This window comes from Salmo salar, chromosome ssa14 (genome assembly GCF_905237065.1).
Source record: "Salmo salar chromosome ssa14, Ssal_v3.1, whole genome shotgun sequence".
Taxonomy (NCBI): domain Eukaryota; kingdom Metazoa; phylum Chordata; class Actinopteri; order Salmoniformes; family Salmonidae; genus Salmo; species Salmo salar.
The window spans coordinates 19,867,434-19,891,907 of NC_059455.1; the positions used below are offsets into that span (position 1 = coordinate 19,867,434).

The following is a 24,474-nucleotide window of genomic DNA, read 5'->3' on the forward strand; positions in this document are numbered from 1 at the left end:
ATTGATAAGGCTGAGGACTATGGCACTGTGGAAGTGCCAAGATAAAAAAACACAGCAGCATTTCAAACATTTCCTTCCTTGAGTTAACTGTGGTCTACCTCTGTCTATTCTCCACCTGGGGACACCTGTTTGCATGCACCTCCTGACCTGACTAGACTAACCCTTGTCTTCTACCGTCTGTCTCTCTCGGTCTGTCTGTCTCTCTCTCTCGATCTGTGTGTGTGCTCACGGACTGCTGCCTCCTGCCTCATCCTGTCCTAGGATGTGTGTGTCCAAAATGGCACACTTTTCCCTCTATAGTGCACAGCTTTTTACCTGGGTCAATACATCTATAGTATGTATGAGCAGTGGTCAAAAGGCGTGCACTATATAGGTGCCAGACGCTGCCGTACTTCCCCCCCGCACTGTTGTGCTGGCTTGGCTGTGGCAGCCTGTGGCCTGCTGTGGCCGTTGGTTAGCTATAGGGCTGAGGGCTGGGGGGACTAACAGTAACAGGCTTCCTTCACCTTGCCTCTCCTCACGTCCAGAGAACCACTCTGCCCCTCCAGATGTCACCAGCTACACCACAGACTCCATACAGGTGGAGAGACCCCAGGGCTCCACCACAACATCCAGGTCCACGCCCAAATATGGCAATGCAGAGCTCATGGAGACCGGAGATGGTGAGTGCATAGAGGGGTTGGGAGTATTTGTGTGTGTGATTGTGTGTTTGTGACCTATTTATTTGCATGGTGCTTGTCTTTCTTTACAGTGATGTGTATGTTTGCGTCATGTTTGTACCCACTCCCCTACGTAGTGATTTGGAAAGTGAAGATAAAACAAATTTGCCTCTATACTCCAGCATTTTAGATTTGAGCTCAAGTGCTTTCTATTAGGCAACAGTACCAATAGCAGGGGAGGTTAACATTTCTGGTGGGGTATTTTATTTATGCCTCTAACTTTCTCACTCATCATTATTCACAATTCATTCAGGATTATCCGTAATCATGGTCACGTCCACATTGATGTAGACGTGTTCAGTAGAATATTCTAGTCTTATTTACAGTGATGTGACTCCAAAATGACACGTTATTTACCATTCATTTCTAATGGGCACAACATGATCTGAAACACAACCAAAATAAAAGGCAAATGTATTCAACAACTTTGTAGCCTCACAAGCTTGATGTAGAGTTGCCTGCTAGGAATATGGGACCAAATACTAAACTTTAAACAAAATGTAATACACTAAGTGAATTTGTCCAAGTACCTATGACTTCTTCAAATGGGGGGACTAAATGCATAAAGTGCTTTCATTTCTAAACGGTGAAACACATGTATGACCATACCCTCAAATAAAAGGTAGCTTTTCTTTTTGTACTGTATTGAGCCAAATATTTTTATCATGCTTAGTCGTTTGTGTCCTGGTGTTTATGTAATTTGGTTATGATGACACTGTTTTGGGAGAAACATGAAAGGGAAAAACGAGAGCCGATAAATGTTTTACTTATGCTTCTTATGATTCAATACTGTGAATGGGATGACAAGAATCAATCTTTTCATCATGTTTGATTTATTACATTTAGCATCACAGAAGTGTTCAGTTAGAGCTGCAACAGACACCAGAAATGACTTTAGTAGGAGCAGTAAAACTCTGTCTCCTCTTAACACAGACACGTCACTCACTTATCTTCATTTACACTCCTCTTTGAGCACATCACTTTTGATGGCTTACCTTTTGGAAGCTTTCTTTGACACACGAGAGGGGAATGAAATCCTTAGGGGATGTGGGTAGACTAGAATGCATCTAACGCCTGGAAATGAGGACCCCAAAGTGGATTCTGACGTTTGTTCTGAATGAGCTCCAGTCAGATGACGGAGTATGCCAATGTGGGAGTCTCTCTGCTATTTTAATTTGTTCTCCTGAGGCATACAGCATCGCAGCGTCGTCAGACTAATCTGTTTATCAGGTGCTCCAATCAATAGTGCTGAGGAATAGATTTGTTGAGCGCACGTCGTGGAGAGTCTGCTTGATAGATAAAGTGCCAAGCTTCACAGATTGGGCTGACTGGCTAAGACAGTTCTTTTCAGAACCTCTCCGTCTCAACTTCTGTAGCAAGGCCAAACTTGTGATTAGAGATTTAAAATGTTTGTTGTGCTACTTACTTGTTTTATCTTGCCTAATATAGGTTTGCGTTCTTTACACAGATTTTATATTTTTGTCAAATTAAGTTTGGCCTTTTCTTTTACTATGTACATCTGTATTGCTTCTATCCACGGGGTAACTGTTGTATTTGACACTTCACTGTGTATGAGGGTTTAGACTGAGATTTGAGTGACAGCCCTGGGTAAATCCATTTGAATTCTATCACTTTTTGACAGCAACCCTTTTGATTTGAACAAAACCTTCTGTACATGTTTGCCCACTGTAGAAGTGGTCAGAAAGTGCGTTTCTGGACCTGAATACCAAAACATTAAGGAGATAAAGGTGTTTAAAGTTGACCCATTTTGCATACCCCACCATACCATGAGACATCCATGTCTTCATCACTGGAAAATAGAAACGGTTGCGTTTTATCATTTTAAAAGCTTACAAACAGGATTGTCAAACAATTTTATATATGTTATTAAATGTCGATCTAAAACGTGTAATCCTCCCAAAAATAATAATCCACATATGTTAAACCCTATTTTATATAGTCATCGGTTGAGAGACAACATACTCTTGAACACAGGGCGGGTGTCATGGTTTGGCTGATAAATGTACTAAAATGGGAATAACATTGAAACTTTGAAGTGGTACCACCAAGATGGTTGGAGGTCCACACGTCAGTGAATGTTGACTTGAATTGGAATATCAGTTTTAAATCAATCCTCCATATGAAACCTATTGAAGATCATAGAAATGTAGATAATAGAATAGACATGACCATTTTAAGTTGCCATTCGACGATAGGTGGACCGGCGGCCAACTTTGTGGTAGTAATTAGAAGTGAAAATGTCAATTAATTGAATTTAAATTTCAATGGTGTAGCAACTAAATTGAGGTGGTCTAAAGGGATATTAAAGGTTAATTAATATGATTAAAATGCCACCTACCCTCTTTATTAAGAGCATGGTACCTCAGATGATGTAAATTAGGGTTTAAGCTAGAACGTATGCAAACATGAATTGATATTAATGGTTAAAGTTTTTATAAACAATGTCTCATGGTATGGTGGGGTATGCAAAATGGGTCAACTTTAAACACCTTTATCTCCTGCATGTTTTTGCATTCAACTCCAAAAATAAACTTTCTGACCACTTCTACCATGTTTAAATCTGAAGGGATGCTGTCAAAAAGTGATTGTGTGTGTGTGTGTCCACTTTTCACTCCCTCAGTCTTTGGTGTGTTGAGTGCCGTGAGAAGTGGCATTGGAGAGAAATGGCAGTAGATGGTGTCATTGGAGAGAAATTGCTAGAGGATAGTGTCATTGGAACAAAAGCAGATGCTTTAAACAGGGACAGCTCTGCTATATGCAGTAGAACAGTGGCTCCAAACCAAGGGTACTAGGACCCCTGGGGGTACGTGGCCTATCCACAGGGGGTACTTGAAGACCCATGAAACCGTTGGCTTACTGGTGAAATAAACAAGGGAGTACTTCAGGGGTACTCTGAGCAGAGGAGAATTCAGTTGGTGGCACAGAAAGAGAAAAAGGTTGGGAACCACTGCTGAGAGAGAAGACACTTTGCATATTACCCGTTGACATGTGGCTGTCTCGTCTCAGAATGCCCTGAAGTGACAAGACTTGGATAAGTGGCCATGCTCGTCCAATTAGACATATAGAAGTTTCCATGAAGTATTGAAGTGTATATGTGTAGTGAACTGTGTTAACCCCTACAGGCGTTCCAGTAGGTGGCCGAGTGTCAGCCAAGATCCAACAGCTGGTCAACACGTTGAAGAGACCCAAACGACCTCCCTTAAGAGAATTCTTCGTTGACGACTTCGAAGAACTCCTAGAGGGTAAGAGGGCCATCCATCCCTACTTATTCAACATGGAGACTTCAAAGACAAATCCTTTGCTCGGTTGATTTCTGAATGAGTTTATTTTAGTGTATTGTTTGTTTAGCATTATTATAGGTTCTTATTGTATTTATTAAATACAATAATCTCAAGCTGTGTCTCAAATAACAGCCTATATATAGGGCCCTGGTCAAAAGTAGTGCACTATGTAGGGAATAGGCTGTAATTAAGGATGTTTTTGGGATTATTTTGCTGTTATAACATAAATGATTGTGCTGCTCATGCTCCAGTCCAACAGCCAGACCCCAACCAGCCCAAAGCGGAGGGGGCTCAGATGCTGGCGATGAGGGGGGAGCAGCTAGGGGTGGTGACTAACTGGCCTCTGTCGCTGGAGGCTGCCCTGCAGAGGTGGGGCACCATCTCTCCCAAAGCGCCATGCCTCACCACTATGGACACCAACGGAAAACCACTGTACATTTTAACCTACGGTAAGGACTCTTGTATATACTTGCAATGACTGTGATATGTGGTTGTTTTACCTACCTTTGTTGAATTTACTGACTAAGTCACTCTTGTTAAGAGTCTGCTCAAATGATTCAAATGTACTCGTCACAAGGATTGACTCGGTACAGCACAAGCGCTATTGAAACGTTTCAGACAACTTACCAGAGAGAGAATAATAAAAAGCAATGTGTGCTTTATAACAGTGGAGGGTGTGCTCGTCTATAACGTAGAACTGTAAATTGCCTTGCATAATGATACCATGACCCAGACATGCAGGACTGACGCAGCACCGCTGTTATGTTAATGACCCTTTACCAGCCACTACATAACTAGGAAGGATTCCATGGTTGCATTCCGAATGGTGCTGTATTCCCTATATAATGCTCTACTTCTGGCAGGAGCCATTTTGGGATGCAACCCAGTGCGTGCTGCAGTGTAGTACTCAAGGGTTTCCATTTGAAATACTGCTTCATGCTCAGCCTTCCCACCAACCTTATTCAGCATAGCCGAGCACCAAACTGTGTGTTTGACACAGGCAAGCACCTAACTATACTGCTACCTGCCACTGAAGCATATTAATGCTATTAAAGACAGCCACACAAGGAACACCAAGTACGCTGAACAAAAATATAAACGCAACATGCAAGAATTTCAAAGATTTTACTGAGTCAAAGTTCATAAGCTTTTTGTGTGTATGGAAAATATCTTGGATCTTTTGTTTCAGCTCATGAAACATGGGACCAACACTTTACATGTTGAGTTTATATTTCTGTTCAGTGTACATTGTTTGTGGAAAAATACTTTTTGAAGTAAATCGAACAGTGGCAAAAGCACTGATACAGCGATGTAGTTCATTTGTATAGTTATTTAGTTCAGTGACATAGTATGTTATTTCTCTCACTTAGGGGTCTTTAAAGTTAATTGTGATTCTTGATATATGAAAAGTCAATGTAATCAAATCCACTGTTGTTAATCAGTCAGTGACCACACAGGAATGTCTTGCATTATGTTGCACTACTGCGACAATACACACCGACTATTCCCCTCTGCTTACTTAGATTCAAGTTTTTCTCCCAAGTCCCACCTCAAAATTCATTATTGGTCAAGGGCTGTACTATGATTTGAAGAGTAAAGTTCTGCCTCAGTAGAGTTGCCCTTATGAATTCCAAACTGCTGGGAAGGGCCCCTGTGAAGCTGTGAGAATAATAAAATGACCTGTAGGCTGAGTCCCAAATGGCACGCTGCCAGCCCTATGGGTCCTGGTCAAAAGTAGTGCACTACATAGGGAATAGTGTGCCATTTGGGGTGGAACCATAGACAGTCCTGCACACCGCATCCGAGAGTGCAACCTGCTTCTGAGTCATGGAGACATGACAGGCAGCATGCCCCACAGGAATAACATGGGCACAATATTTCCTGTATAATGCACTACTTTTGACCAGAGCCCTATGTAGTGCGCCATGTAGAGAATTAGGGTGCCATTTGGTACGCAGACATATGACTCCAGTCAGTCAGCACTAAAACACGCCCCAATGGAACTAGTGCAGTCTCTGTCAGTCCTCTGTCTGGCTGTCGGTGTGAACATATTGATCTGTAAAGTGTGGTGGCTGATCGGACAATGTTCACCAGGCTGTGAAATGTCTGCAGCCAGCCTTCCTTTTGTCAGGAGCCCAGCATCGAGGCCCAGCTCTCTGGGAAGGAAGAGACGGTTGGTCGGGTGAGAGAGCTACTGGGCCCTGAGCTGTGTGAACAACTCTGTCTTCAGTGTGCAGTGCTGAATCTTAATATGACTCTTTGAAGTGAACCTTGAGTGAATCTCACTCTCACTCTCTCTCACTCTGAGCATCGTTCTCTCTGCCCTACTCTCTTTGCTAGTTTAATTTCTCTGGTTTCTCTGCTGTGTGATACCTCATGACATGGACACAGTTTGCTTACAACGTCAAATTATGGTTGATGATAGCTTTTATTGAAATAGGGGATTGATTCCTCCTAATGATTGTCTCTGTTTCCAAAAAAACAATTAATTACATGAATTTATCATCCAAAATTGGCTAGTTAAATGCTCACACTGCACTTAAACTTTGGGAATTTAGTCAATATCTATACCATCCTCCTTTACAAACGAGCACTATGTATTGCAAAAATAATGGTATCCATTTAAGCCGTCCTTAGATTAATAAAAAAGAAATCACATTTACAGATTACGACCATTTAATTTAACGATGGGTCGACTCGATGGATAGATCACCACAGCATCATGACATGAGGACATTTCCCTCCAATGCTGTAGATACAAAGCATGCCACCCTATTCCCTATCTAGTGCACTACTTTTGAACAGAACCCTATAGGCCCTGTTCAAAGGCAGTGCACTAAATAGGGAACAGGGTGACAGGGTGGCATTTGGGCCTATGTAATTCCAATATGAAATCACTTATCATGGAAACGTAGTGCTGTGTATCTAGGAAGGTAATGCTGTCCATTATTCACCATCTATGGTCTATTCTTAGAGATGATGATTATGCATTACTCATGTGCCCTCATTAGTTTATCTCAAACTCCCAAACCAAGTAGTTTATGCAATAATCCAGCTCTAATAGTTGTTTTATTTCACAGTGGAAGACGGAGCTAGCTGATTAAAAAAAATAATCTCCCAAGACTGTGAGTAGAATCTACTATGCAATAGATTAAATCAGTAGAGATCCACTGAGTTTGTAGGGTTAAGATCGCCTGGAGGTCTCTGACAGAAAGAGATTTCAAACTGACAGAAAGAGAAGCCACATTCACATACTCACACTCACACATACACACACCTCACCCCATCCTCCTCAGTGTGGTGTAAACACAGTGTAGGTGTGACATCAGCCTGGGGGTAGGTGTGGTTGAGGTGTTGGTGGAGGCTGCTCTGTGTTGAATAGGGATGGGCATTTTGAGATGTTTTGACTGTTCGAGTATTTACATGTTTTCTTTTTTTACGTACTTGAGTATGCCCAAAAAATGTCCTTGTTTTTCAAAGAAAAGCACGTTTTTTTTTTGCCGATTTAAAAAAAAATAAAAAAAATAAAAAAAAAATAAATAAATAAATAAAAAAAAAAGTTAGTTTTTAAATAACATCAGATTGATCAGAAATACAGTGTAGACATTGTTAATGTTGTAAATTACTATTGTAAAATGGGATGCCTAGAAGGCCAGCATCCCGGAGTCGCCGCTTCAATGTTGACGTTGAGACTGGTGTTTTGCAGGTACTATTTAATGAATCTGCCAGTTGAGGAATTGTGAGGCGTCTGTTTTTCAAACTAGACACTCTAATGTACTTGCCTTCTTGCTCAGTTGTGCACCGGGGCCTCCCACTTCTCTATTCTGGTTAGAGACAGAGTTTGCTCTGTTCTGTGAAGGGAGTAGTACACAGCGTTGTACGAGATCTTCAGTTTCTTGGCAATTTCTCGCGTGGGATAGCCTACATTTCTCAGAACAAGAATAGACTGATGAGTTTCAGAAGAAACTTATTTGTTTCTGGCCATTTTGAGCCTGTAATCGAACCCACAAATGCTGATGCTCCAGATACTCAACTAGTTTAAAGAAGGCCAGTTTTATTGCTTCTTTAAAATCAGATCAACAGTTGTCAGCTGTGCTAATAATTGCAAAAGGGTGTTCTAATGATAAATTAGCCTTTTAAAGTGATAAACTTGGATTAGCTAACATAACGTGCCATTGGAACACAGGAGTGATGGTTGCTGATAATGGGCCTCTGTACGCCTATGTAGATATTCCATAAAAAATCGTCCATTTCCAGCTACAATAGTCATTTACAACATTAACAATGTCTACACTGTATTTCTGCTCAATTTGATATTGTGCTTTTCATTCAAAAACAAGGACATTTCTAAGTGACCCCAAACTTTTGAACGGCAATGTATGTATTTATTTTTAGAACACCATGCCTGCACTGGAAAAAAAACGTGCTCGTAGATCTATATGCCAACAGAACGCAACAATGCCTTATTTGGTTACACTTTACTGTCCTAACCATGTCATATGTCTAATAACCTGTAGTAAATTGTTATTTTATGGGTGGTTATGACACCTACATAAGTGTTTTTTATTTTTATTTTATTTTTTATCCCTGCCAAGAAGTTTCCTTTCATTTGAAAGTTTGTTTCTTAAATCCTTTGTTGTAAGGATTTCTTTAGTCATATTTTTACACTTTATGACGCTGTCAAGAAGCATTATGACCATCCTGTGTCACTTTACTTGGACTAAGAAAATACACAATATGACACTGTCAAGAAGCATTATGACCATTAGAATCATATAAGCCAGATATGATTGGCAGCGACTACAGGTGTGAGTGTTTCTGGGTACATCTGTAATAGCCTTCCACACCTGGATTATGCACCATTTGCCCCTTTTTGTTTTTCTTTTTTTTTTTTTTTTTTATTCTTCAAGCTCTTTCAAAATTGGTTGTTGATCATTGCTAGACCACCATTTTCAGGTCTTGCCATAGATTTTGAAGCAGATTTAAGTCAAAACTGTAACTCGGGCACTAAGGAATATTCACGGCCTTCTTGGTAAGAAACTCCAGTGTAGATTTGGCCTTGTCTTTTAGGTTATTGTCCTGCTGAAAGGTGAATTCATCTCCCAGTGTCTGGTGGAAAGCAGACTAAAGCAGGTTTTCCTCTAGGATTTTGCCTGTGCTTAGCTCCATCCTGTTTCTTTTTATCCTGAAAAACGATTATAACCATACCCATAACATGATGCAGCCACCACTATCCTTGAAAATATGGAGAGTGGTACTCAGTAATGTGTTGTATTGGATTTGCCCCATACATAACACTTTGTGTTCAGGACCAAAAGTTAATTGCTTTGCCACATTTTATACAGTTTTGCTTTAATGCTTTGTTGCAAACAGGATGTATGTTTTGGAATATTTGTATTCTGTACAGGTTTCCTGCTTTTCACTCTGTCAACTAGGTTAGTATTGTGGAGTAACTACAATGTTGTTGATATATCCTCAGTTTTCTCCTATCACAGCCATTTAACTCGTTTGACTTGTTAAGCACATTTTTTTCTCCTGAACGTATGAAGGCTTGCCATAACAAAGGGGTTGAATACTTATTGAAGGCCATTTCAGCTTTTGATGTTTTATTAATTTGTAAAAATTTCAAAAAACATAATTCCATTTTGACGTGAGGTATTGTGTGTAGGCTAGTGACCAAACAAAATCTCAATTTTAATCGATTTTATATTCAGTCTAACAAAACAAAATGAGAAATTCAAGGTTGGTGAATACTTTCTGAAGGCACTGTACATGCCCTTATGTCAGTCAAAAAGAGGTTGTCTTGTCCTTCCTGCTTCTGCATTCATCCCACTCATCAACAACAGAGCATTGATACTTCAGTATGGTACATTTCAGAAAATGTTATATTGCATAAAAATACTGCTGACAAGTAGGCTATGGTGTAATGGAATGTTTTACCTTGTAGGTTCTGGGGTTTTTGACACTTATGTATGCGTCATAACCAGCCATTAAATAAATGATTGTATGTCACAACAGGTCTAAATATGTGTCTTGACAGTGTTAGGACCAATCTTCAATAAGGCAGTAACCTCAGCAGGGGTGCTTGCTTGTAGAAGCTGATGGCTGTGCAATTGCATAGCCTTGTTGTGTTAATTTAGCAGGCAAGACGCTCTTATTTCCCGAGCCCTTATCACAGTCGACACACCTATTTTATAGTAAAAAAAAAAAAAAAGTAATAGAACAGAATATTTTTCTAAATTAAAAAAAAGTTGCCCATGTGAAATTATGTTCATCTGCCTGGAGCAGCTGTTCTCAGAGTGATCATTTAAAATGGGGCTCAATTTGGCAAGTTGAAATAATTTTTTCAGGGTTACAAACCAAAATGTTTTATTTTTCATATATATACACAGATGTTTAATTTATTCTGCCTGTTCTTTGGAATTTTCTAAATGGTTGAACAATTCCACGTTGAACGCTGCATGGTGAATTACGGCCACGACATCAGTTTGGTGAGTCGGCCTAGGCTTAATGATTCTGATGAAAATACGCTCTTTGTCTTTAGCCAATTGATGTTTTTGCATATTTTCAGTGGGGAACATGTATGTGTGCGGGGGTTATAGCCTAGGCTAACCAATTCTAAATGGCACTAGCCGTTTGCAAAGTAGCTTAAGCGGAAAATAGACGCAATTATCTCAAAACTGCAGCATGTTGGAACTTATATATATTTCCTACTTCAATCAACTTGTCCATTTTGAATTTGTGATAAAACTGTTTTCATTTGGCAAGAAATCTAGCTTATGTACCCAATGAGTTAGATCTGTTTTGATGAGCATTTATTTCGGTAGGCCTAATGGGAGCTTGTGTGTACAGTCAGAACGCAATTGAGTGAATGAGACACGAAGGGGAATTTAGGGAGAAGAACGTTGTGATGCTTGGCTTGGTTTATTTTTGTTGTGCCCCGCAAATGCACATGTACAAATGGAACACTAGAGTCGAAGCAAATGAACGTTGTTTTCAAGACAATTTCACTTGCTCGTTTGGGCAGCCACAAAGCACATTCCACCAAATAGTTTTACATTATTTGAAAAAATGTTATCTCTGGTTAGAGATCGCGCTTTGGCGTCCATTCCAGTACTCTCTTCATGTCCATCCCTAGTGTGAAGTTGTCATCTGACTCATCACTTCCCAGGCTGCCAGTTCTGATGTCACCTAGTCCCCATGTCACCACTGAGTCAGTCAGCCCTCAAAGGAAAGCCAGAGTGTCTCAAATGGCACCCCATACCCTATATAGTGTACTGCTTTTGACCAGGGCCAACAGGGCTGTGGGGGAAAAATTGCGCACTATAAAGGGAATAGGGTGCCGTTTGAGACGCAAACAGACGGGAACCGTCGCACGGACACTGTCACCATGCAAGCTCAGAAACCTCCAAGGAACACCCTCGGCTTTCTTTTCCTCTCAGCATCGGGAGAATAGTTACAGTAACCAGGCAGATGAGCGCTGGGTTGTAATCATTAGCAAGCAAATGGAAGAAAACAGACTGAAACAGTGAGAACCATCTGAACTTATCCAATAAGAAACGCTTGTTTTCCATTACACAACGGTTTAAAACATTTTGCTACGGTGTGCTGTAATGACTACAACACGGCAAGTTGTTTGCTTTCTCATTAATACTAGTACAAATGCTTTTTTGTCGTTTCTTCCCCCCACTTGAAGCTCAATCCCCCTGGGGTCCCTCCGCCCCTCTGCTCATTCCCCTGGGTCCCTCCACTCCCTCCCTCCATCCCTCCACCCCCTCCCTCTGATCCCTCCCTCCCGCCCTAATTCATTAATTCTGATGGAAATCAAAAGACTCGTTTGGAGTACAGAACAACACATCATTACAGGAGATTGATCATGCATAATATCTGCATCTGCCATCAGTCACCTAACACAACACTCACAGCAATACTGAATGGAGCATTCTACTTTTCCAACTAAACACCTATCCCAGAAACATTTCAGTTGCCTGAAGACTAAAGAACTTTCCTCAGTTGTGAGGAATGTTAAATATTTGGCTCAAAATTAAGTTTATTTCATCATCCAAAAAGGGAGGTTCAAGTTACCTTCATATCCTGGAATATGCTAAAACATTATTACCCACTAACCAGATTCCTAAAATGAGATAAAATAAGAGATTGTATTGTACTTTTCAAACATGACCTACTCAAGCAGCCTACATGTTATTATTTCCCATGCTGCTCTTTGACGTGCTCTCTGTTTCCTCTTCCTCCTGAGGTGGTTTGGAGTGAGTCTATTACAAACATGCTGCCATCTTTATCCTGGATCCTTAGCCTCTGAATAACTGGTGTTTATTTTGATTGGTCCCTGTAGGAAAACTCTGGACACGGAGTATTAAGGTGGCCTATAACGTCCTCCACAAGCTGGGGAGCAAGCAGGAACCCATGCTCAGACCTGGAGACCGGGTGAGTGAATGGGAGGGGGGGGTTCGAGGTGGGGTGAGATGGATGGAGAGAGTGGATGGAGGGAGTGAATGGGGAGGTATGGATGGAGGGAGAGGGTGAAGAGGCCTATGTGTGAGCTGTGTCTACATTCAGAGAGAAGGGCTTACAGAGCATCAAGCAGCATCATGTCCACCCCAGTGTCCAAGATAAGCACCAGCCACCAGGCTTAATCTCCTGTGTTCAGGCTCAGGACACTGCCTGGTGTGTATTACTGCAGTCCTTCTGGGATTTGGTACTTCTCTGGCTACTTATGTTACCCAACATGAATGTTATTCCACGTGACGTACAGTATCTGAGTTACTGTATGCTCTCCCTTTAGATCTTCTGTGCTGCTGCTGTCTGTGCTGCTGCTGTATGTGCTGCTGTCTGTGCTGCTGCTGTTTGTGCTGCTGCTGTTTGTGCTGTTGTCTGTACTACTGCTATTGTCTGTGCTACTGCTGCAATCCTTTCTTCTCCAATGAAAGTGCTTTACCACTTATGGTATCCATTTACACAACATGTCACCAGCTTTGAATCACAAGTAAGGATTGTAATGAAGAACCATACTGTCCCACTCTTTTTTTTCCCCCTGCTATTTGATATACCGGTACTTATGCATTACTAAAAGGCAACCGTTACATATTGGCCGTGTCCCAAAATGGCACCCTGTTCCCTGCATAGTGCACGAAGTGGTGCACCATATAGGGAATAGGGTGCCATTTGGGACGCCACCATTGACTCAAGTCTCCTCAGCATCCATCCTATTTTGAGGATGTTGCTTTGTTTCTTTCATCTAGGTTTGCCCCCCTTCGTTTGCTGGGTAGGAAACTGAGTCAATGTTTGCATCCCAAGTGGCACCCCATTTCCTTTAAAGTGCCCTACTGTAGACCAGAGCCCTATGGCCGTATGCTCAAAAGAAGTGCACCATAAAAGGAATAGGATTCCATTTGGGACGCAAGCAAGCTGGTGCTATGAGTGTGTTTCCTCGTTAACTAGAGAGGAATGGTTAATTACTGTACAGAAAGTTTATTCTCCCACCCCCTCCCTGTAAATTATAAAGTAGCATTGATTATACTTTTCATAAAAATAGTTTATTGAAGCGCATAAGTCCCACTAGAGCTGCTTGGAGGTTTAGCAGAATGGGATGAGTCACAGCCGACAACACAAATGGAAGAAAAACTGCATTTTGCAGGGTAACATTGAAAAGGTCTGCAAAAAAGATTTAACAGCACCCACAAATTACTTACTCTCCTTTTGCACATAAGGCCATAGGGCTCCGGTCAAAAGTAGTGCTCTATATAGGGAATATGGTTTAGGCGTTTGAGACTCAGATAATGTAGAGGACATGCAGTAAGGTAATGCTGTGTTCCATCCAGACAGGTGCCCTCTGTTTCACCCCCAGATGCTGTCTAATCAGAGCTACAGTATATTATGGCTCTCTGTCCAACATGGGAGCCATTACCAGCACTTAGTGTTAAGTTTACTGTTATCTCTCTCTCACTCACACACACACACACACACACTGTTATCACCCCTGCTCCCAGGCCGGAATGCAACCTGGTGCACATCTGATCCAACATGCACTAGCACCAGATAAGCGTTCCAATGACTCCACCATTGAAGTTAAAGCACCAAGTACACACTATCCACTGTCTCCAGACAGAAAATCTATTGAATAGGATATTTGTATATGACACCTAGGGTATTTGTTATTTATTTATTTATTTATTTTTAGTCAACCCTTATTTTACCAGGCAGGTCAATTAAGAACAAATTGTTATTTAGAATGATGGCCTGACTTCTTGGCTCTAGGAAGTTGCCCTTTTTTGTGTTGAGAAGCATTGTGATTCTGTGATGGGATCTATCCATAAGTGAGCTGCTCTGTTCTGCTCTCCTCCTGTGTTGGGGCCTGCTGGAGAGGAGAGAGCTGCATTAGGCAGATGAACATGTCTAAGGGAGATGGCATTAGCTTTTATCAGAGAGGGAGAGAATTTCTTCTCACTTTTGTTTGTTTATTTCACTTGCTTTGGTAATGTCAACATATGTTTCCCATGCCAGTAAAGCCCCTTTGAATTTGAGAGGGCAAGAGCCCAGATGCTCAGTGAGAATTCACAATCCCACTGTTCTGATAAGGCTGCCTGCCTGCCTCGCTGCTGAAGCTCAATCAGCCCCTTTGTAGACAAAGCCAGCATCCCAAATGGCACCCTATTCCCTTTATAGTGCACTACTTTTGACCAGAGCCCTATGTAGGAAATAGGGTGCCATTTGGGACGGAATCTTAATTTTGTTGCTCCGGTGTTGAGGAGAAAAGAGGCCCCCCCGTGTGAACACATTTTAGACATTGCTGATCATCTGTCACTGGGTGGAAACCTCCCTCAACAGACTGACTGACTCCGGGCTCATGGGATGATAATGTTAGCAGCATGCTTTCATGTCTTACTTGGCACGTAGTGATATTTTAGGAGATTTTGAGTTTGGGCTGTATTTGGGGGCTTGTTGTCTTGACAACGCTGACCTAAGAGTTAGTCATGCTCTCCTCAGTTTACAATAAGCGATAAGATTTCAGACATATAGATTTTCTGCGGCAACTTAACCAATGGAGGCACATTTTTAGATCTTAGATTATCAGAGCGTATCAAGTGTATCCACTTTCTATTCAAATCTTTCTTTCACGTTGGAAAACTTACCATTTTGTTGTTTTCATATCTTAGGATGTCATATTTTGGAGATCGTCTGTATTTGGGGCTGTCTGACGTCACAACACTGGCCTAAACCATTATCTGTTCAATTATCAGAGCTTATGGGTTATTTTCCACTTTTTCCACAAATCAGAATACGTGTACAGGATATCTATTGGTAATCAACCATTTGTATAAGGGTGGGTTAGTGGATGATTGCCCATTTAGTATTATATAATTACCATTTCACTCTGTGTAACCTTTTATGTGATTTATCTGTCCACAGGTGGCTCTGGTCTTTCCCAACAACGATCCGGCTGCCTTCATGGTTGCCTTTTATGGCTGCCTCCTGGCGGAAGTTGTCCCTGTGCCAATCGAAGTGCCACTGACGAGAAAAGTAAGGACACACACACACACACACACACACACACACACACACACGGGTGTACATGTGTGTCCTCCTGGGTCATTGAGGCCAGCAGCATGAAAGGAAAGACAGGTGGAGTTCCCCTTTTTTAGTACAAAATGTGTCCCAAATGGCTCCCTATGATGTAGTGCACTTCTTTCTACCAGGGCCCATGCAGCTCTGGTGAAAAGTAGTGCACTATATAGAGAATAGGGTGCCATTTGGGACTCGGGAATAACAGGAGGAAAAGTGAATGAGAGGTGAGGCAATGTTAGCATTTGGGCCAAAGAGGTCGGGCAGTCATAGGACTCATTCTCTTCATAAGTGTTGACAGTAGGCTGTCAACTGTCATGTCGTCACATAGAGAAAAGAGCAGAGGTACTGTAGCCTTGTAAACTTGGCCCTTTGCAGTCAGTGCTACGTGTGTAGCTACACTATATAGACAAAAGTATGTGGACACCCCTTCAAATTTGTGCATTTGGCTATTTCAGCCACACTCGTTGCCGACAGTTGTTTAATATCGAGCACACAGCCATGCAATCTCCATAGACAAACATTGGCAGTAGAATGGTCTTCCTGAAGAGCTCCGTGATTTTCAACGTGGCACCGTCATAGGATGCCACCTTTCCAACAAGTCAGTTCGTCAAATTTCTGCCCTACTAGATCTTCCCCGGTCAACTGTAAGTGCTGTTATTGTGAAGTTGAAACGTCTAGGATCAACAACGGCTCAGCCGCGAAGTGGTAGACCACACAAGCTCACAGAACGGGACCGCCGTGTGCTGAAGCTCAGCGCGTAAAAATCATCTGTCCTCGGTTGCAACACTCACTACCGAGTTCCAAACTGCCTCTGGAAGCAATGTCAGCACAGGACAATGCCACGTGCACAAAGCGAGGTCCATACAGAGCTGGTTTGTCGAGATTGGTGTGGAAGAACTTGACTGGCCTGCACGGAGCCCTGACCTCAACCCCATCGAACACCATTGGGGTTGATCCGAGGACCTTCAAAAGGTGGGTGGCAGGCCAGCAGTTGCCGATCCATGTTCTAAGGAGATCAGTCCGGTCCTTTTGTCTGAAGTCAGTAGAGTTGGTCATCAAAAAGAAAATAGGACCATAGCACTCTTCATATAATTAATTAATTAAAATGCCTTTATTTGTATGGCGTGTTCATTGGAAACAAAGTTTTAAACTCAGACGCGTTTTGGCTGCATGGCCTTTGTCAGGGAGTACAAAGATATGATAATACAATGTCCTCTTCTAAACAGCTTTTCCCAATCAACCCTAATTTGAAGAGGTAGTGGTTACAGAATTCATTGGACAACACCTAGTAAGCAATACTTTACACATTAAAGTGAAATACTGTAGATATGTTATAAAAAATGAATCTCAAGGCTAGAAGCATCAGAACCCCTAGAAAGGTAGTTCTAACCTTGAATATGACAGGGCCAAGTGCTATGAATAGGAGAGCCATCTGTTTTATAGTTCGCTAGATCACAGCAAACCACAACAGTCTAAACCTAGCTGAGGGCAACAGAGCAATAGTAGAGTTGGTGGTCAGTGGACAATAGCTGTTGCCTAGCGGTGTGTAGAACCAGGAGACTAGGGAGATTGATTTGCGAGTGAACAGGTTTGTCTTGTAAAAGAGGTTTTATTCTCATTGAGATCAAATGTGTAAATTAAGCTTACATCAAAATACAAGAGTGGAGGCTCCTGGATGTAGGGGTATGTTCTTCTCTTATGAGGCTGCTCACGTCCTAGTGTGACTCAGCCTGCCTCGGTTGCTTTCACCAGATCTGGCTCTGTAGTTCAGCCAGAAGATCAAAGCTTTTACTCGTGGCCATAGAGAGGTCTGGGGGAGGTGGAGGACATCCAGAGAGAGAGCAGTCAGTGGCCTGTTGATGTGTGCTACGCTACAGTGCAAGAGCACGGAGTTTGTCCCAAATGGCACCGTATTCTCTCTAGTGCACTACTTTTGACCAGGGCCCATGGGGCCAGTCAGACAGAGGAACATGCCTCCTCAGGCAGTGAGGCAGGAGCTGAAGTCCAGGGGAAAGGGATTTGGGAGCGTTTGGTTCTCTCTCTGGAGGAGGCACGTTCCAAATGGTCACCCTATTCCCTATGTAGTGCATTACTTTTGACCAGGGCCCATAGGAATTGGGTGCGTTTTGGATGCATACAGATTTTTATTCATAAATGAGGATTATGACTAGGACTAAAGATATGTAACCGCTGTGTTCTCAGAGGGAGTAACTTGGCTTATTAACACTTTTGTGTGACTAAAGTCCTGTCCAGGGGGTGTACTTGTATGTCAAAGCTGCCTCACGCTACAGAAACAGGGACAGGCTCGAGCCCTATGGGCCATTCTGGCTCGGAAAGGCTTACTTTCCTTGCTTACAGTTGTCATGGTGTAATATCTCTGGGGAGTGCCGTAGAGAAACCAGACGGCCATTATGGCTCTTCAGCATCTGGATCCAATTGGCATTATTAAACAAGACTTTGTAGTTTCACTCTCTGTGGGGGAACCTCGCTAATATTGTACTCATACTGTAGTCATCACACTCAAGCTGGGACCATTCAGCTGTTCCTCAAACCATTTTATTATGTTATGCTACAATAATAATGGAAAATGTGGCAAGCAATTCATTTTGCCGATTTACAGGAACATTTGTAATGGGAGCGTGGGTTGAACATTGACGGTCTCATTCTTCTTGATATTACAGTATGTAGGGAACGGAGAAAGCCGAGATCTGATATTGGTGACATATTAGCTTGTAGCTCCAACGGGTCGGCCTGGACCGTCAGGTTTGTGAGGAGACCTCTTCAAAATTTGTTCAGACGACCGACGTAAAGCTTGCCGTCATCATTCGATGGTTTAGTTTGTAGCTCAAACGTCTGTAAAACCAGAAACGATTTCGTGGTGATTTTCTTGTCGGTATCATCATGTGTAGAAAAAGACCATTAAGCCTCCCGAGTTCATTCCCGGGTTATGTCCCATAGGGCGGTGCACAATTGTCCCAGCGTCGTCCGGGTTAGGGGAGGGTTTTGCTGGTGGGGCTTTTACTTGACTCATCGCGCTCTAGCGACTCCTTGTGGTGGGCCGGGTGCCTGCAGGCTGACTCCGGTCGCCAGTTGAACGGTGTTTCCTCTGACACATTGGTGCAGCTGGCTTCTGGGTGGGCAGGTGTTGAGGAGTGTGATTCGGCGGGTCATGTTTCGGCGGGTCATGTTTCGGCGGACTCATGACTCCACCTTCGCCTCTCCCGAGCCTGTTGGGGAGTTGCAGCGATGAGACAAGATCGAAAAAGGGGGTAAAATAATTTTAATTTTTAAATAATTTTATTTTTAAATACTGCTGTTATGTTATGGAATAGGCGCAAGCTTTATATAGATAGAAATTGAGCTTCAGCCAGGACAAGAAACGGTATGTCTCTAGCATAAACACGAGGAACTATTGAAAATGACATCACCGTGTGTCGCTAGGGAATGTTTTCCCCCCTACCACCTCTCACACCTCTCTGCCTTTTCCCCATCTTGCTTACTCACACATCCCTCTTTCTTTCTGCTCTTTCTCTCCCTCTGCTTTCTGACTGCTGTCTCTTTCTGTCTCTTTCTATCTCCTTGTCTGTCTCTCTTCATCCCAGCTCAATTAACTATTTCGCTGAGTCAGGTTCAGCTGTTGCAGCCAGTCCAGAAGAAAGAAAGGCAGGCAGGCAGGAAGAAAGAGGGGCAGGAAGAAAGAAAGAGAGGCAGGCAGGCAGGAAGAAAGAAAGAAAAAGAGGTAGAGCTGTGAGCCCAGTTTATCAGAGAGACAGAGAGAGTGGCTGTATACTGTAGTGTAGGAATAGGAAACCCCCTAGCTGCAGAACAGAACAGGCTGTGATGTCAGAGCTGCAGGGCCTGCTTCTATTAGCGTTGCTATCTACTCCATATGAGTCTGTGTGGGTTTATTCCTCCACCCACACAATGTCTGAGAGCGAGACAGAGAGAGCAGGCTACACATGACCATGCAGTATGTGAACAGTGGGATGATATCACTGTTTTTTCTAACCTAAATATACACTCTTGATAGTCGTAAAACACCAGAGCAAAGACTGGGGGTTTCACAGTATACCTTATGTTTGTACAGTACTATATTTTGTATTATGATCATTCATGGATTTATGCATACACTGAACATAAACACATGCTCCATGTACAATATGAAAAAGCAATGCTTCCTCCTTTGCCTCTCCTCTTCTGTCTCTCTCTCGTGCTTTCTCTCTCCTCTCTACCCTCTCCAGGATGCAGGGAGCCAGCAGATAGGCTTTCTGCTGGGGAGCTGTGGGGTGACGGTTGCCTTGACAAGCGACGCCTGCCATAAAGGCCTTCCTAAGAGTCCCACGGGGGAAATTCCACAGTTCAAAGGTAAGTGACCGTGTCAATGTGTGTAGCACATCCCAGCATGATGTGCCCCTGTCATATGCTGTCATACGTGAGATGGCCTGATGGTTTTCATGAGATGCTACAACCATGGTAGCATATGGTTGTCTGTTCACCATCACAGCCCCATTGACTTCAATGGGGATACCGAATTCTAGGAATGATATTTCTATGGTTACAGCAGAATGAGGTTCTGTAGTACCAGCATGGATTGAAATTAAACACTGATATCGAACCGGTTTTGAGTTTCACCCGGACTTCAGTGATTTTTATTGCTCTCCTCAAGAAACAAATGGAGAGACTTATTGGAATGGAAGGACAGGCAGGCAGGCAGCAGAGTAATGGGATTGAATAGGAGGGGAGGTTTGCTGTAGTAGACAGAAGATCCTGCATATAGAATGGCCCACTGCGTGGAGAGCAGTCAGACCGGGAGAGAGATGGAGAGGGGGAGAGAGGGGGGAACAGAGAGAGGAATATAGGGTAGTGAGATGAGAAGGAAGGCTGGAGGGAGCAGAGAGAGCGAGACCGAGAGGGCTCAGTGTGATTTAATGCCTTGTGCCTGCTCTTCAGTAATGGCTGTATAAATAGCAACATGACGCCAGAAAGTGGATTTAAAGCTATTCTTTTAGCATAGATTGAGAACCTGAGTCAGGGCTGAGTAGAGGGCTGGCTGTGGAAACCCCATAGTACTGGGGCCAGACTCAGCCTGCATCCCAAATGGCATCCTATGGGCCCTGGTCGAAGGTAGTGCCCCCTGTAGGGAATAGGGTGTCATTTGGAACGCAGGCCCAGCCTCATTAGGGATGAGTGGTCATTGATCGCATCAGGGTAATCACATCACGTTAAATGGCAGATTCTGACAGGCTCTCTAATGCCTCGACTTCCTTTACGGTGGTCTTTAGTTTTCTCTCTCTCTCTCTCTCTCTCTCTCTCTCCATCCAGGCTGGCCAAAGCTGCTGTGGTTTGTGACTGAATCCAAGCACTTATCCAAACCCCCCAGAGACTGGTTCCCACATATCAAGGATGCGAATAACGAGACGGCCTATATCGAGGTGACCCACAGCTTTATGTCTTTGAGTGCTTGTGCCTTGTGCAATAATGTAAATGTATTTCAAGATGTTCCGAACTTGTGCCAGGTCATGTCAGAAGACTTTATAGTTCAAGTTCACCGCCACAATAATATTTGTATTTTGTGCCTTTTACTCCCATTGATTTAGACTGCGTATTCTCCTGGGTCTGTTAAATAAGTGTCGCACTCCTGACAGTCAGAGAAGGATTGGATAGACTGCAGTCTCCATTGATTTGATGAATCATTCATGATGAAGACAGCAGGTGTTGCTGTTATTACTTTAACTACAGCTACAGTAGATCTCTCAATGTCCTACAGATCCTATTCCACATCCGTTCCTGCTACGCTATGCTGTGTGCACAGCTCTCATAGGGAAATCAAGACCAAGTGCAAATGGCACTTGTTTGGTGTGATCATTTCAGGCCTTCTACTTGCAGATCAATATGCTTCATGGGGTTTGATTACAAGTGTCTTTCTGGGGATTGGATATTCCGTTGCTGCTTCTGTATGAGAGACCAAATGTGTTTCCCAAATGACACCCTGTTCCCTATGTAGTGCAGTATTTTTGACCAGGTTCCTGGTCACAAGTAGTGTACTATAAATGGAATAGGGTGCTATTTGGTATGTGACCCAAGACCAGTCAATCCAGTAATCTAATGTGATTTGTCTTAATTTCCTTTTTTTTATGCAGCGAGAAGTAATTCATCCGGAGGCGTAGATATTCTATGCTCATTGTGAAGTGATTGAAAAGATCATAATGAAATAAGAGGGAAGAAAATGATTGGAAATGTCGTCAGGTCAGACGGCAGAGAGAGGTTGTGTCCCAAATGACACCCTATTCCCTACGTAGTGCACTACTTTTGACCAGGTGCCGTAAAATACGGTGCCGTGTGAAACAGGTCCATTTTGTTTGTTCCAGTGGAGACGGAATCCAAAATGGCGGTAGTGAATAGTGACCTTTTTTTGTTGTGCTTTTGGCTCATGCATGGTACTTTCCTACTCAGTCCGCACATTTTTCTAGTACGCTCTTCATTCAGCAATGGCTTAGAAGAAATCGCCTTGTCACATCTACAAAGGAAAATATCTCCAGAAATATTTTGCTCTAGTCCTAATCTTTTAGACAAATGGTTGTTTTCATAGTCGTGCATTGCTAGCTAGACATATGGCTGAGCAGATATCTGGACGTGCTATGCATCACTCCTCTCAACGTAATACTACCTCAGATAGTCTGTAAGATATATAGAGCATGATAGATTCTGTTTTAATGACTTAGCCTAATGACTGACTAACTTTTCATATTTCTGTTCCATCTTTCTGTCTCTTAGTGCAGATAAAAATCTATGGTGTAATCCATCTAAATGTTGAGCGCTGTTCTCCCCATTTTAGTTTGGTCGAGATCAAATATACGATGCATAATGAATGTCTGATTCATTCCTGAGTTTTGGTCTGCGTTCCAAATGGCACCCTATTCCATCTATAGTGCACTACTTTTGACCAAGGCCCATCAGCCCTCAGACAGATATGAGAACGGTCTCGGTGCTCAGTCAGGGGATGATACAGACTGTAGTCTGTATAGTGTTTATGTTGTGTTGTCTTCTCCCATTGATCCAGGCTAGTGCTGTGGTCGTTCATCAGACTGACTGGAGAAGACTGGCCGAGACAGCATCAAGGCTTTATTAGAGGAAAGATTGTCATTGCCCTTCCTAGATCTACTACTATGCGTGTCTACTATAGGACTGGGATAGGTCTGGTCTGAAAGACGGGACGTTACCGCACCATTGTTATAGACAGAATGAGTTTCTCAGCATAAAAATAGCACTTACTGTACACCTGGAGGTGTGTAAAAAGTAGTGAAAACAAATAAGGACATCATATGCCAAGTACCATTATGGATATTGTCAATACTAGTGACTGATAATTAATCAGATATTTAACAGTAGTGTGTCTTTGTCAGCTTACGAGCAGTGTTTGAAATGGACAGTGGGATGTCTGTACAGTAAGAAGCAGGTACCATCTAACATGATTGTACAGTAGGTGGATATGATGGGCTGTGTTGATGTGTTGCTGATTTTGTGATTGTGACAGTAATGTGATACACAACATCCTGACTCCTCTCTCGCTCTCCTTTCTCTCTTTCACTCTTTCTCTCACGCTTTTGCTCTCCTCTCTCTTTCTCTCTCTCTCCTCTCTCATTCTCTCTTTCCTCGTCACTACAGTATAAGACGTGTAAAGATGGCAGTGTGCTGGGAGTGACGGTGATGAGGATAGCTCTGCTGACTCACTGTCAGGCCCTCACCCAATCCTGTGGATACACAGAAGGTGGGCCTATGCAAACTTTCCTATAAGACATTCTACAGAAGTCATAATACTTAGGCTCTCGAAGTATCCTTTTTTCAATTCTCCATCCTACAGGAGACATGCATTAGAGAGAATATTTCATTACAATTGGCTTCTCTTTCTCCTTTTATCTCTCCCTCTTTCGCTTGTCTGGGCATTGTGCTTTTCACAGTCACTGTTCTAAGCCCCGTATCTCACAGTAATCTTGTATTGTGTACATCTAATCTAATGTGTCATGTTTCATGGTTACTGTTTGATGCCACTGTTGGATTAAACTCTCTTGTTCTCTGTGTTGTCTCTCTCTCTCTCTCTCTCTCTCTGTCTCTCTCTCTCTCTCTGTCTCTCTCTCTCTCGCTGTCTCTCTCTCTCTCTCTGTCTCTCTCTCTCTCTCTGTCTCTCTCTCTCTCGCTGTCTCTCTCTCTCTCTCGCTGTCTCTCTCTTTCTCTCCTGCAGCTGAGACCATAGTGAATGTATTAGACTTTAAGAAGGACGTGGGTCTGTGGCATGGCATTCTCACTGTGAGGACCAACCAGCTGGGCTTTCAATGGGGTTCACACACACACACACACACACACACACACACACACACGTCTTCCCGGGGCTTAGAGGACTCGTTAAAGATCATTATATTCTCACTATGAACACTGTCTTGGAATGGGAATTATATTATCAGAGAGGCTTTTTACCACTGTTGCTAAATTAGTTCTCCCAAATCCAATTAAAAGGAATAGTGAATATATTCTAATGTGTAGCCACAGGGAGTTTTGTCTCCATTGTGTTAGTCCAATACTAAGGTTGAGCCCCAGATGGGACTCTATTTCCTATAGAGTGCCCTACTTTTGACGAGGGTCCATTGGACTCTGGTCAAAAGTTATGTACTACAAAGGGAATAGGGTGCCATTTGAGACGCATACAGTAATTCATCAGTGTTTTAACCAACCAGATCTCAGATCAGTTTTCTCATTAGCCTAGAAAAAGCCTGATCATTACCAGTCTTGAGTCTAAAGGCCCGCACAGACTACGATTTTAGCCGTCTTATGCCATGATTTTGCCATCCGGGACAGAAATGTCCACGCCATGGGCA

At 42.8% G+C, this 24,474-nt stretch overlaps 1 protein-coding gene across 23 annotated transcripts in view; it reads left to right on the top strand.

Moving 5' to 3' along the window:
* LOC106568825 (disco-interacting protein 2 homolog C) overlaps positions 1-24,474 on the top strand; it is a 254,879-nt gene that overhangs the window by 189,547 nt on the left and 40,858 nt on the right. For 19 of the 23 annotated variants that reach the window (XM_045694041.1, XM_045694044.1, XM_045694043.1 and 16 more), the window contains 9 exons: positions 528-662; positions 3,863-3,982; positions 4,273-4,470; positions 12,375-12,466; positions 15,449-15,559; positions 19,846-19,969; positions 20,927-21,036; positions 23,270-23,372; positions 23,844-23,908. In XM_045694041.1, coding sequence (XP_045549997.1) covers positions 528-662; positions 3,863-3,982; positions 4,273-4,470; positions 12,375-12,466; positions 15,449-15,559; positions 19,846-19,969; positions 20,927-21,036; positions 23,270-23,372; positions 23,844-23,908 — 1,058 coding nt within the window. The remainder of the gene's footprint in view (positions 1-527; positions 663-3,862; positions 3,983-4,272; positions 4,471-12,374; positions 12,467-15,448; positions 15,560-19,845; positions 19,970-20,926; positions 21,037-23,269; positions 23,373-23,843; positions 23,909-24,474) is intronic. The other 4 variants (XM_045694045.1, XM_045694058.1, XM_045694060.1 and 1 more) reach the window with 1 other exon arrangement.